At 36.7% G+C, this 15,775-nt stretch overlaps 1 protein-coding gene across 6 annotated transcripts in view; it reads right to left on the bottom strand.

The window, feature by feature from the left end:
* Positions 1 to 15,775, bottom strand: part of LOC127440208 (cytospin-B-like) — a 204,973-nt gene that overhangs the window by 137,972 nt on the left and 51,226 nt on the right. Inside the window, exon 1 of one of the 6 annotated variants that reach the window (XM_051696673.1) lies at positions 11,639 to 11,971. The exons of 4 other annotated variants lie outside the window; for them this stretch is intronic. In XM_051696673.1, coding sequence (XP_051552633.1) covers positions 11,639 to 11,678 — 40 coding nt within the window. In that variant the 5' untranslated portion in view covers positions 11,679 to 11,971. Of the gene's footprint in view, positions 1 to 11,584; positions 11,972 to 15,775 lie in introns of those variants that run through there. One more of the 6 variants, XM_051696674.1, reaches the window with a different exon arrangement.

Below are 15,775 nucleotides of genomic sequence, written 5' to 3' on the forward strand. Positions count from 1 at the left end.
GCTCACCTCCAGGTCCTTCCTTCAATTTAAGTCTATGGGATTTTTTCCCCATTTCAAAATGGTAAAATAACTAGATGTGTTCATATACTGTATGCATGTATGTTTACTACCACCGATAAACCATCAATATGGCTGTTCTCTTTTTAGTGGACAGAGACCAGCAATCTGAGACATTTCAAAAGTACAGAAATCATGACCAAAGTTCCTTTTCCTTCTGTTGTTATCCAAAATAACTAACACTGCTGACAAGTAGATATTGCTTTTACACACTTACTGACTGATGAGCTGGACACAGTCAAACAATGAAAATAAACAGAGCTGTTGTTTCAGAGACCAGCACTGTTATTGCTGTGTTGCTATCACCAAATTTTCACACAACAGTCACAATGTTCTCTCTATCATTTCCCCCCTTAACAAAACACTTGGCATCTAAGTTCAGTATTACACAAACTCTAAAACATTTGGACAATGTGAACCTAGTCACCGATGGGGTGTTGGACCTCTCTTCAATCCTTTTTTGAGCATGAAATTGCCTTTTTTCCCTCCTGTCTCACTTTTTTTCTATCTGCTGGACAAACAGCTTGGGGGTACAGGCTGATGCTTTTCACTTCTAAACTGAACAAAAAAATAGCCTCACTGTTGAGCCATATTTGAATGAGTAGGTCATCTGAAAAGCTGCTGAGCACATGAGGCACTAGTTAATTCCACACTCAGATAACTGCAAATAAAAGGCCATGAAACCTTTTCACAAAATTTGATGATGTATATATTAGGGATGAGCGAGACTAGTCGACTAAACGGTTCGGATGCTGCAAGTCGACACTGGAATTACTAGTCGGTTAATATTTCCCCCATTAAACTGATAATATTTCTTACACATTTACGTTTGGCTTTAAATTTTTACAGAGGCTGCACTTAAATTACTGTCATATTAATGTTACATATTTTAAATAGAATTAATAATACAAATATTATTTAAAAAAGAGGATATCTGAAGCAGATACAGAGTTTAAATTCACCTCAGGCTGCGCGTGCTTCTTCCCTCTCTCACTCACGGCATGCGCAGGAAAATGTCCTCTCGCTAGACAAGCAAACTCAGCAAAGTAGTTATGAAATCACTTCGGTGGTGGTGCGGGAATCCACTTTCCAAACGTTTGAAAGTCCCTAAGGATGTTTTCACATTTGAGTCTTCTTTACATCTGTGCATCTTCCGCTGAGCAGGCTTTTTCAAGCGCAGGATAGCCGCCTCAGGTGAGTTAAGTCCCGTCTTTCACCGGACCATGTCGACGTGTTAATTTTACTCATCAAAAAAAATTATGCTTTTGAGTTAGTAGCCTAGAAAATAACTGTTTTAGACTAGGTATGCAATTTTTTTAATCTGCTGATTAAGAAGGCCATTTTCAATGAAGTGCCGACTGCTTTACGGGTTAAACTATCTTTTATTCTGTGTGCACGTCATGTTTAGAATACATTAGGTTTATTGCAGGCTACATCACAGGCCTATTTTTTCTATCCTATAGCTAATTTTATTTTTTTATTTTATTTTTTTTTTACATCTTAACTGTTATTGGTTGACGTTTTTTACCGAACAGCTGTCATATTAGATCAATGGTTAATGTACGACTGCACATCGTGAAATACGCGCAACTTTTCAGAGCATTTTATTTTCTCTCTCATAGATTTGGCTTAGTCTACCTGTTAATTATTTTCAACAATGTCCTGACTGTTTTAATGTGTTAAGTAACTTTTACTTGGTGATTTCCGTTTAGAACAGGTTTTTAATGGTTGTTCCATTAATCCTGCACTATTCATTCAATTGTTTTCAATAAATATGTCTATTAAATATTCGCTAACGTTGATTCAGTGAATGCATGTCATGTTCTATATTTAATGTACAATGATCATAATTCAAGGCGAGCACGTCGCAGATAAATGCCCTTTTCAGTGGAATTTAGCATTGGATTTGGAATAGATAAAGTATTTTAAATGGGTCGCATAAAACATTTTTTTTTTACTGTTTTCTGAAAGTTGGTTTCTCTTTAGACTAGTCGACTAGTCGGTTATAAAACTTCAGTTTAAACGACAGTCAAATTAGTCGTAGCGCACATCCCTAGTATATATACTTTAACTAAGCAGCATTAAATAAGCACACTTGTTTTCTCTTAATGTACATTATTTAATGTATATTATATCACTCTACTTTGGGTTAAATGATCCTACTAGTCATTATCCAAACTAGTCAACACTGTTGCGATTAAGTTTTTAAATACAGCTGCTGAGGAAATCAATTAAAGTTTGTCCCCTTCTACTCTTCTGACTGCTGTAATCCATCACTCTCTTAATGTTTCCTCTTTGGAAAAATTTGGAAACAAAATAGTTTTTTTTTTTTTTCTATTGCTGTTGCAGTAAATGGGATCACTTCAATAATGTTAGCTGTGGTGTCCCATTTAGTGGCGCCATTTACTCTGTTATAGTTCACTTTCATGTGAAAAGTATGAAAAGGCCCCATTTCTTTGCTAGAATTTTCAACATCACTACCATTGAACATTCAATCCATCTACTTGCAGATAAACACAAATGAAATGAAGTTTAAAAGATATCACTGACTTCTGTCCATTAAACAAAATTTCATAGATTTCTGGGATAATAGCTTTTGACATCCTTCCTTGGTATATCTCAGCTATAGCAGAAGGGAATGTGAGGAGAGATAAACTGAGCTATCCTTTCCAGCACACCACCCATTCTCACAACATGAAGCACTTTCCAAACATCAGCTCTGACTCAGAGGGCAACGGTGTAACCTAAATTAACCTTAAAAGAATATCTCTGCAGTCAAGGTAACTAGGTTATGAGTTTCTTCTATCTCACTAGCTCCAGCAGGTGTTGGGGTGGCTTACAGTATTTTTCAACTGTCCATGTGTCCAAAGAAAATGTGAAGCCTTTCATAAATCAAAGAAGAAGAAGAAGAAACATTACAGATTTGGCCACAATGCATGATGCAAACACCTGTTGCCCAATGCAGATGTTATCATCAGAGCTATTGGCTATGGTAGATAGAATGAAATGTACGATACTGTAATTAAACTTTATATATGCAAAATACATAAAATCTTACTCTGGCCATCCACAAACATGTTTCATTCAGCTGGGCAAGTGATCAAAACTCAGAGCTCGTGCCTGAAAGATTTCAGAAAGATCTGAAGATTTGCCAAAATATGAGAGGTTGTATATTTAACCTTGTGCAATCCCGCGTCCTCCTGCGAGGACTCTGTGTTTTGCCTTCGCTATACACTATGCACAATTTAATTTCATTTAAACTGACTGATCTCAGATCAGGACACTCTGGGCCGTCAGTAAAGGGTTAAACATTTGATGCACAGAGTCACATTACAAAACAAAATGGCGCGATCACAGCAGAGTTTGTCTTTGGGAGAAACGCAAACAAAACTACATCTGGTAAGAAACCTCATGAAGTTTTTACATTGAAACCTGTTTGAGTCAAAAGACTACACTAAAAAAAAAAAAAAAGATTTTGGGGGGTGTTAATTACTATTCCTACACATTGGTTAAAATTTACCCAAGGAAATAAGATCATAGGGTTTACCTAGTAATTTTAGGTACATTTTATTAATAATTAACTAAAATCTTTCTTTAATTATAAGCAGTAAATTTCCTTTGATAAAATTACACAACATATCCTCTAATAATTTAATAAAAAAAACTACCACATACAAAAGCCTAATAAAAATCTAGCGCACAAGCGCTATCCACCATGAGAGACGCGGCCAGTGACAGAAATAACAGACATCCAGCAGGATCAATAGAAAAATGTCATTTGGACACAGAATTTAAGGTAAGACATTTTTTTTTTTGTTTTTTTTTTTTTTTTTGCTTTGTGTTTTTTATTTTATACTCTGCAAATTAGGGCTGCTTGATTATGGCAAAAATCATAATCGTGATTATTTTGGTCAATATTGAGATCATGATTATTTAACACGATTACTCATCGACTTTGGAAACATCATGCATTTATTGAACTTGACAAAAAAACGTGTCTTTTTATCAGTGTATTTCCTTGAACTTGAAATGTGAACTGCACTGGGTAGGGGAGGAGGCTACTGTCATATGATAATTATTTTATGTTACGTATGGTAGTCAAATAAAGGAAAGTCTCCATCGTGATCATTAACAGCAGGGGTGCTCACACTTCTATGGAATGAGATCTACTTTTTCATCATGTTATTGCAGCAAGATCTACCATGTACAATAAAGGCTATACATTATCACAATACCAACATTTCAGTAGTCGGTAGAGAAATGTGATTATTCTCAATACCAGCTTCAAAACCACAACAAATAATAACACTAACTAATATGTTAATTATGGAAGAATGGTAATTATTCAAGACTAGTAAAGAGTCAGTACTAAAATAACAATAAAAAACAGCAATGAATAGAAACAGATTAAAAATTAAGAAAAATCTGTGCTTTTTTAACAGCTTTAAAAGTTTTTAACAGTAGTACACTATCAAGCATTCAAGGAAACATTCAGAATGAAATGCAACATAAAACTACCGCTGGTTTCACTGTTTGATTATAATACATTCATACTTTTTAAAGCTGCTAAAGTTACTCAGTCAAGAGCAGTGAGTGTTTTCTCGTTTTCATGTTCTGGTTGTTTAATTAATGACACACTAGGCGGCAGCAGGTCTATTAGCTTACATTTATACTTACAAGTCCGACATTGTTTTTCTCTACTGTTTATGTTCACTTTAGACATCACTCTCTGTGTTTACATGAATACCTCACCAAGACGGCCATTTTTGCGGAATGTATTTGACCGCTCAGGTGTGCATTTGCGTGAGCATTTTCGGAACACAAGCGCATGTTCAGCACACACACATACGGCGCCTGTCAGTCAAACATGGTGCAGCTGTTACTAGATCTCTAGCGAATTATAAAATTACTTTCAACAGCAGAATAAGAATATGAACTTTCTAATAAGTGACACAGGCCTAGCCTATCACAAATATTGCCAGTTATGTTTTCGTTATGGACGTTTTAATCAGTCTGCTTGTCCGGTCGGGCAAGTAAAATTCTCTTTCACTTGCCCCTTCAAAAATCCACTTGTCACAGACAAGCGAACAAGCGTTAATATCGAGCCCTGATTAAATATTGTATTCAACATTCTCTGATAACAATTTTTTCTTCTGCAATATAGCTCCTAAAGTAAATGTACATTGTTTTAAATGAGTTTTAGAAATTATTTTGGAAAACAAGCCAAAAAAAGACTCAAAAACTTATTTTGTTCCAGTATATAATGGGCTAAGACTACACTCTCTTACCTTTATGTTCACCTGATCCATCTTTAACTCACAAAAAACAAACTTTCTCTTCTTAATAGAGCTGCATATTGCCAATTTTCTTCATGATAAGATACACACATTGAACATGACACATATATTATGATTCACTACCTTATTATCTAGCTGCAGCAAATGCTCGCGAGTGACGAGCGTCCCCGTGACAGAGTGCGCATCAGCCGGGTGAAAATTCAGTCTCTTCCCCGGTCACTTCACACAACTCATAGACATGGCACTGACCGCGCAGAGAAATTCCAGTTTCGGAGTTTATTTTCATAACCCACTTTCTTATTATTTTAACTTTAATAAAGGATGCTTTTTTAAAGGAACTTTAAAGATATAATGCCGGGGTGTTACATAGCGAAACGGAATGCGGCACAATAATCGTTTTATCTTGATTATCTTGTTTTCATAATCCTTGGGAGCCAAAATTGTAATTGAAAATAAAATGTTATTAATCACCCAGCCCTACTACAAACTGAAAGGAAATTTTAATTTTATGCAAGTTTTATATTGGTTTTATCCGAGTGGCAAGGCTTTACAACTTCAAGGTCCAGCTGCCAGCTCAGGAACATTTTACAAAAGTCTGAATGAAATCCTTTATCATGGGTTAAGATAATGTGATAAAGTAACATTACATTTTTTGTTTTGTAATTAAAGTGTGACTAAAGTTTACGTTATCATGCAGTGCACATTTTGAATTGGAGTATTTCTGACGCTGCAGGTTTTGCCACATTTTGGAATTCAAATCGAGCAAGCCCGGAAATACTGACAGACAAGATGCTTTTGTGTCATAGTAAGTAGAAAAGCACATTTCTGTTTAGATACTGAAGACTACTTTAATGCATGTTTATCGTGTTATGGATTTCTGAATCTGAAAATATTTCTGTTTTTCTATGCATTCTACTCATGTTGTTCCTTCTGTTAAAAAATCATGGAACTTTGACAACATCTCACTGAGGTTCACATATGTGTTTCATATGAACAATGTTCTGCCACTGTTGGACTGGGATACAAGGATGGACTAGCCATTGGGATTAAACCGTGCAGCGCATCTGCCGGCCGCAACACGAACGGGACAACCACCAGTCTCTCACCCGAGCAGCGCAGCGCTGAGAAGTATTGTGCATTTCGCCCTCATGTACAGCAGAGGTCTGCAACCCAACCCGGGCTCCATGGGACCCAAGAACCCGACGGGTTTCGGGCCGGGGTTGGGTCAGTTTTTCAAGTAGGATTTCGGGTTCGGGTTTGTAATGAATGAAAAAATAAACAGGCTTACCAAACTTGTTTCGCGCATGCGCTCTCACTCACAGACACACGCAAATGGACAAGTTAGGGGCCATTCACACCGGACGTGTTTTTGCGCACGTCTGTTCTGTTTTCCCATTGTTTTCCTATGTAAACAAATGCTGGATGAAGGTCTTTGACATTTGCACCACGTCTCGCTTTTTCTTCAGCGTCTAGCGCAGAACCGGCACATTTTAAAGACCATGTCAAGTTAAAAAGCACTTCAAATTTTCAAAAACGCATGTTGAGACACCTGCACTCTGTTTCATTCTTTGCACTGTGTCTAAACTGTTTTTAGCGCAGTTCAGGCTGCATATAATGCACTGTTACATTGTCTTCTACAGCGAAGAACTTGGGTGTTATATCTGATACCAATCTGTCCTTTGAAAATTAAATTACCAATGTTTGTCCAACAGCATTCTTCCACTTCAGAAATATTGCTAGGTTACGACACAAGCTGTTACTGATGCCAAAAAATGAATTCATACGTTCATGACCTCAAGACTAGATTATTGTAATGCAATACTGGGAGGATGTCCAGCAAGTTCAATAAATAAACTTCAACTGGTTCAAAATGCAGCTGCCAGTGTGCTGACTAGAACCAAGAAATATGATCATATTAGCCCCATTTTATTGTCGTTACATTGGCTAACTGTTACATTTTGTCTTAATTTTAAAATTCTGTTAACTACGTACAAAGCTTTGAATGGTCTAGCTCCGCAGTACTTAAGTGACCTTCTGACAAGCTATATTCCGTCACATTCATTTCGATCACAAAATTCTGGCTTGTTAATAATTCCAAGGCCTTTATCACCTTGGTCTACTGATGGACTACACTCTTAAAATGGAATACATAGACTATCATTTAATTGCCAACAAAACCCTTCATCAGCCAACTAACAAGGACAATTGCATCCATGTGAACTTCTGCAGTTAATCCAGGATGGACTTCAAAGACGTTAGTCATTAATCTTACAGTTAATAAAAAATCTTTTTTTTTTTTTAAACACTGACCTTAACACTTACTTAGTTTACACATTTTAAACCATGACTTGCACTGCACATAAATAACTAATATTGGCATTATATTCATGATGTTAGCCAGAGGAGAACTGGCCCCCATAGTGAGCCTGGTTTCTCCCAAGGCTATTTTTCTCCATTAACCAACATCTTACGGAGTTTTCGAATCCTTGCCACAGTCGCCTTCAGATTGCTCACAGGGGTTTTAAATACAATTATTATTTCATTATTAGACACAATTTACATCATCATCAAATTATATTTACCATATATAATCAAACTACGCAATGATCACTCTAAGACTTTATAGATATTTCAGTTTAATTTTCTGTTAATGCATGATTTTCTGTAAAGCTGCTTTGAAATGATGTGTTGTGAAAAGCGTTATAAAAATAAAAATGAATTTACTTGAAACAATCTTTATTTTTGCCATAAAATGTCAAGCTGTAGAAGTAGATAAAGCCAAACCTCTGGTGTAAATGTGGACTGTGTGTATGAATTCTGCTTAAAAACCTACTGTTTTATCTCAAACATGCATATAAATGTCACACACAAAAACACACAGTGAATTGGCAGCATTTTTCATCATAGATAAGGTTCCTGCAGTGGTAAACTGGCACCCAGCCACAGTCTCTCCGCCAGACAACACACATACTCATCCACTTCACTCACCAGCCACACACACACAGACTAAACCTTTAAATTCCAGCTAGCCATACAAAGAAATTAGACTACACATACACATAGGAACCTCTGTTTTCACAACACTCATGATTCCCAATAACACAGGAAGCCCACGATCCAATCCCTAGGAAAAATTAAGATTACAATAATCTTACTATTGAACTGAATATCAACTTTCATTAGCAATCGTAAACAGGTCAAGAGCAGAAACAGCTTGACATATTAAGTGATATGGAGAAAGGAAGACTCAAGAGAGTGAGGGAGAGGGTGTGCAGGAGGACAGTGAGATAAAACAGGCTTAAATGTTGCTTTGCATCACTTAAGTTAAAGTTGGCTGAAATGAAGCACAATTAGAAATGGAAATGTAAAATAAAGTTTATTCTCTAGGGTGGATTGTGACTATGCAACAAACACATAGACACTCATACACTCTCTCTCTCTCTCTCTCTCTCTCTCTTTCTGCCCCAGTGTGATGAAGACTCATTTAATTTTGCGTTCCTCAGCACATTTGAAGTCCAAACACTGATAACTATGTAACTAGACACTGTGGGAGGAATTCACAAAAAATGATTATTACATTTATTTTGCATGGGCTGTCTGTGCTGGTTTAGAGCCTGATTCACTAAGGAATTATGCAGATCAGGCAATGGCAGAAACGCACCAACAAAATCGCTGCTGAACGCAATTTGCACACACGATTCTGATCTTGGGGGCAGATTCTGAGCGCTATATTTATCAGAGGATGCAGCAGACCACCGTGTTCTGACACACCCTGCCAGGACTGTACACCATCATCACTGTTATCCAGACACCTGAATCGTCTCTTAAACATGCAGAAAGTGCACTTGACTACACCGTGCATCTGGATATATGCCAAGTTATAATGCTCTTCTCCATCATTTGATTATTATTTGATACTGCTCATATAATTGATTGAAAATATACACAAACACCTCTTTTAAATAAAATAAATTTTACCACCTACTTTCATTTGTCAGCAACAGTTTGCTATAAATTGTGACGGGTATTTTTTATGAATGAAGCTCAATCTATAATAAGCCTAATTTACATAGAAAGGAGGTGTGTTTGCACAGAAAGGAATGACTTCATTTAAAAACTCAATACGTAGTGCAGTTTCAGTGCTGATTGCACCTGCTTTAACTAGATTGTGGGTGCTTAGTGAATAAGATGCAGGTTTTTGCATGGCAAACTGTCACAACTTCTCTTCCCCAAGTGACATTCTAGTTCCAAGAAATGGCTTGGGTCCCTCCTTCAATTTAAGTCTATGGAATTTTTTTCAGCCCTTTTCATCCACCAGTTGAAAATTCTATTTCTAATCACTTAGTAGCACACAAGTAATAGCACACATTTTTCTCAACAAACCACACTATTTGCAGAATTATTCAAGTTATTTTCATTTTTGGATGAACTATGCCTTAATATTTCCTTAAAAGAATAAGCAATAGTGATAATTAGTGTTGTCAAAAGTACCGGTACTTTGGTTCCAAGTCGGTATTAAATAAAAAAGATGTCACGATACCAGTGTTTTTGAAGTACCAGTAGTACCGAGCACTGACTTAATTCGGTCTGAATGATACATGACTGCTTCAACTGTGTGCTCTCTGACTCCTTTTAAACTGAAATTCACAATTAATCAAATTAAAACCATGATATGTGACTATTAAACTGTGAAAGGCTGCAATCTTTGTCTGCATTCGAGTCGCGTGCTTTAAATAAATGTGAAGCCGACCACCCCAACACTGGAAACTCCACAGACATTGAGAATCATTCGCATTGTATGAGATGATAAAGCAGAGCACCAATTAAATCACAGCATTTGTGCTTTATCGATCCCACTGGGCCATGTAGCAAACATTTTTTTATCTGTCAGAAGTAGAAGTGAAGCTTCCGTGAAAAGCTCACGTAAAAAAATAAAAGCACGATTCAAAATAAAAGCTAGGTGCCTGAAATTGAAGATATTGCAACAGACATATATTACAACTGTATAATAAAATGTAATATTCAATGTAGTAATATTAATAATAATTATACAGTAAATAATGATTAATAAATAATAAGAATAATAATTACACAATATATCACAAGCAAGAGTGCTTTTTTACTGAATAAAAGTTGGTTAAAAATGCAATAGTATGTTGAAAAGTAATTGTTCTATTTATTACTTGTTAAAAGTTTTAACAAGAATTCATATGATTAGACACTATTTTGATGATGAAATTAAATGAAACTTTAAAACATGGAATTCTGGAAAAAAAAAAAGGAAATCGGATTTGGGGAAAAATTAAACAGACTTCAGTAGGGCCCTACTTAAAACACTTAATACATACTTAATTGAAAGAAACATGCATATCTTTTAATTTATTATTTACATTGAAGTTTAACTTTAAATAGGCTAAAGAAGTGTGTTCAACAGCACATTATCATATTTGCACATTTTTGCTGTGATATCAAAATTGGTATTGAGAACCATGAAATTTCCCTAGTATCGGTACCGGCTACTGAAATTTTGGTATACCGTGGCAACACCAGTGATAATAATGTGTGCCTTAGCATGTTGGGTCAGAGTGTGTGCTCAATAGTTTTGACTCAGTGTGGTACTCATACTTGACAGCATGTACACACAGCAGTGATGAAGAGTAATGGGATGTGGACAAGTCCGGATAAGAGCTCCATTTATCATCCAACACACTACTACAGCTGCATGCTAATATCGGCCACAACTCTGAGTGTAACAGCAAAACAGAGCCAATGACATGGAGAAACAGAGGGAAAGAGGAAGAAAACTAGAGCAAATAATAATGAAACACAGAGAGATGACAGTCACCTGAACAACAGAGGGTAAAAGAGTTAGTTCACCCAAATGTGAAAATTTGTTTGTCGTATGTTCACCCTCATAAAATTAAAACACGTTTGACTTTATTTATTCATTCTGTGGAACACAAAAGATGATGTTAGACAATGTAAGGTACTGACAGTCTGTCACCATTCATTTTCATTGTAATGAAGAAAGATGCAATGAAAGCGAGTGGTGCCACATCCTGTCCTACATGGAAGAGACAAAGCCATGTGGGTATGGAACTATATGAGGATGGGTAAATGATGACATAATTTTCATTTTCAGATGAACTATTCCTTCAAAAGAAAAGAGAGAAGATCGCTGGAGGGTGACAGTGACTGGTAAGACCACAAAAACACACAAACACACATACATATATACATCCATGGTTAAACAGAACTACGGCATGTTGATATGACAATTAGACCTGTGTCCGGCTCCTCCACCCGGGTTTCCTGGTTCCCCATGGCTGTGCTACACGCTGCTCCACAGAAGACACACTAATCCAATAGAGCAGAGCTCCGACCTCAGCCAGACACACTGGACAGATCACTCACACTCTCAGTTAGTCCTGATTCACTGCTGGCACTTGGAAGACAAGAGACAATGACACAGACGTGTTTGTCCTCTGCTCTTGTCCCCTCAAAAACGCCAGTCCCTGTTGAACTCAAGTCTTCTTCTCATTAATTTGTTCTGTCTTTCTCTTACTGTCTCTCTCTTGTGAGGCAACAGTTGCAGCAGCAGTGTATTCAGTGTTGTATTAGTCGTGCCACTGAACTCATCAAAGGAGAGCTACACAGGAGGTGTGGCCTCTGCATCACAGATCTGCTCCTCCTCCTCCAAGCCAGTAACTCTGTCCTTTCTCCTGCTTGCATTTTCTCTCTCTTTCTCTTTACCTCTATGTCCACTGTAGTAGTGGGAGAGAGAAGAAAGAGTGCAAAAGACTGATGTAAAGGAATAGAGGAGAAGGGTTCTGTTCAAGGATGTAACCAAAATGGGAAACCAAATGTAAATATTTAAAGCTGAAATGAGTAATTGCACAAATAATGATTGTCTTCAAACAGGTTTCTAGAACATTCCCCTATCTTCCATTGGTCAGGAAAAAAACAGACAGTCCCTCCCCAAAGCCTGTTGCTGTTTCAGACTGGTTGGAATTCTCAAACAAACAGAGCAATGTTTTGATAGGCCATAGTTTCACATGGTTTTTGTGGAAATCAACCTACAAATGGCTTACTTATAGTTCATATTAATCTGATGTTAAATTGAATCAAATTTCACACTTCAGCTTTAAGAAACTAAACTGATATTTTTTTCTTTGCTGAATTTACTGGAGTTATATAAAGCCTCTCCACCCTTGATAAATAAGTTCAGCTCTAATCTGGCTGACTCCAGCAGCTCACTCACCATCACAAACAGAGGCTAAACAAAGCCTGTGTAAACTACAGCTGAGCTGATCTGTGTCCACCCAGACCTCTCACAGATTCACCTCAATGACCTTACATGAGCAGACTGCTATTACATTTCTTCACTATAGGAATGTTGCAGGTCCAATAAGGTAAGCTCTATTGACAGCAGCTGTTGCATACTGTTGATTGCCGCAAACAATAAATTCATCCCTTAGTTTGTAAAAAAATTAAAAATAATAATGTTTACAGTAGGCTAATGCCTTGAGGAGAAGTGTGCTATTACTTTTCTATGTGAATGTACAAAAATGAATAGTTCACCCAAAAATGAAATATCTCTCATCATTTACTCATCTTTATGCCTTCTCAAAGTATGACTTTCTTTCTGAACACAACTGCGGAACACATACAATTTATCTGATATATCTACAATGCAATTAAATAAAGTCCAACACTTTCAAGCTCCAAAAGGACCTAAAGCATAAAGATAATCAATACAACTCAAGTGGTTTAATTCATGTCTTCTGGAGCGACACGATTGGCCTGGGTAGCTCAGTGGTAAAGACGCTGGCTACCACCCCTGGAGTTCGCTAGTTCGAATCCCAGAGCGTGCTGAGTGACTCCAGCCAGGTCTCCTAAGCAACCAAATTGGCCCGGTTGCTAGGGAGGGTAGAGTCACATGGGGTAACCTCCTCGTGATCGCTATAATGTGGTTTGTTCTTGGTGGGGTGCGTGGTGAGTTGAGCGGTGGGTGGCGTGAAGCCTCCACACGTGCTATGTCTCCATGGCAACGCGCTCAAAAAGCCACGTGATAAGATGCGCGGGTTGACAATCTCAGACGTGGGGGCAACTGGGATTCGTCCTCTGCCACCCGGACTGAGGCGAATCACTACGTGACCAGGAGGACTTAAAAGCACATTGGGAATTGGGCATTCCAAATTGGGAGAAAAATAAAAAATAAAATAAAAAAAATAACAATCCTTCATCCTACAATCTAATTGTCGCAATCATGATCTGATCACTGAGCACTGTACACACATCATTCAAGTTTGCAATGCCATAAAGGTGAGTAAATTAAATCATTATCATTTTGGATAAAATCCCAAAGACTTACATTGTAGGAAGAACCCAAGCCAGGTTTACATTGTCATGACAGGAGTTGAAATACTGGATTTAACTTTGCACTGAAAAGGTTAGTAATCGATTTGATCACACTCTCCTCATTAACACTTACACTTAAACGGTTATTCTTACATTCATCAAGGTGTTTAGAGTTGGCAAGTAGGCACTTCTAATAAAGAGGATGGTTAAGTAAGAAATAATGTACGGACAGGCGGTTGTTATTGCAAAATAAACCTCGACAGGGTGATCAGCAGATGGGTCTTGCAGCAGCCTGAAGGGGTTTATTTTGCAATAACAACTGACTGACTGTAAATTATTGCACTTATTACACGGCTACTAATCAAATAAATAAATACATGGACATTAAATACTGATTTGCGTTGATACTGTATTATATAAGAACAAATAGATCGCTGAACAGTTGTAATCCATCTTGGGTTTGCGTCGGAGTTTTGGTGGTGTTTATTTAGTATTTAATGACTGACTGCTCAATATGAATCTTATTACAAGCCAAATAAATAAATAAGTGCATATGAAACATTGATTTGAGTTTGAATACCAGAGGTATTCACTTTCACACATTCAACAAAAATAGTGAAAATACACATAAGAACTGATGTGCGCAATTTCTTGTCCTCTGCCTTTTCTCTTGCCTTGTTTAAACTTTTTCCTGGCACCCCAGTGCATCCTGCATGCGCAGCTCTTGACAGCCCAAAGCGTTGATGTCAGGTTTTCTTGTTTCAAAGGGGGTGTGTCTCGAAAAAATTGAGAACTACTGCTATTACCTCTCATGCTGATGGCGTCATACAGCACAACTGATTTGTTCTGAGTGCACATGCGACGGTTCTGAGCTCACTCCACAAATTTCATCTTGTGCACAGAATAACTGGTGTGTTGCATTTGATTCAGTTTGGTAATGTGCGCTGACCGTGTTTCATTTACAGAGCTCTAAATTAATTTTTTTTGGCCACTACAAGTTACTATACAAATCGAAAACAACCCTATGACACCAGGTTTTTGTGGAGAGAATTGGAGATGACAGCATTTTTACCATATTTGGAATTAACATGCACTCCTTCAAAGGCTATTGTAAATGCGACTTTACACAGAAAGTTCCTGCAAATTTGAATCAGATCCCATAGCAATGCCATGTACAAGTTAAGAAATTATCAGAAATATTACTTGTATAATAATAATCTAGTTGTTATTAGTTATTATAAAAGGCCTACAATTGTTATATATTTCGTTAATTTATTAATGTAGAAATAATAACTATTATTAAGATTATTATTATTATTCAGTATTAAGTTACAATGATATAATTTTCAAGTTGACTGAGTTTAAAAAAATAATGAGAGAAAAGTGGGACCCATCGCAAAGTGCACAGTCTGATAAATCCTTGACTGAATGAACTCACTGAATCAGGGTTGTTCATATTAAATTCTGCAATGCATTTTTGTTTTTAAATACATTTTAAATTAAAATGTTACTAATATAAATATCATAAATAATAAACTATATAAAAAAATATATAAATAATATAACATGCTGGAACTGAATTCTGTAGGAAACACTGATCAGAACAAAGAATAAAGCCATGAGAGGCACAATGATTTCAACCCCCTGTCATACAAATGTATGAGAGACATGTCAGCACCAGCATTAATCTTTAAAGGCAATCCATATGGTTAGCAATCTGGATTAATGAAGCAATCAGGGAAAACCATGAGGTAATACATTCTGATTAAATCTGGGAAATCTATATAACACAGAGAGAGTTAAAAAAATAATAATAATAATTTGCTTTTGCAAAGGGCTGTTAGGATTGTGAATATGACATGTAATTAGGGGCCTCTCTAGTATCAGTCGAGTGTTGTACTGTTGCTATAATCAGTGTTACAGTAGTCCCCAAATAAATGCTTATAAAAAATATAAAAATATCAGTCCTGTGCTATAAGTCAAATCATTTGAAGACAGTTTGCATCAGATTTTATATTTGAATCTACAGTATGTAAATGAGAATTAAGAGCTATGGCAAA

The sequence above is a fragment of the Myxocyprinus asiaticus genome, chromosome 4 (genome assembly GCF_019703515.2).
Source record: "Myxocyprinus asiaticus isolate MX2 ecotype Aquarium Trade chromosome 4, UBuf_Myxa_2, whole genome shotgun sequence".
In the NCBI taxonomy this organism is placed as follows: domain Eukaryota; kingdom Metazoa; phylum Chordata; class Actinopteri; order Cypriniformes; family Catostomidae; genus Myxocyprinus; species Myxocyprinus asiaticus.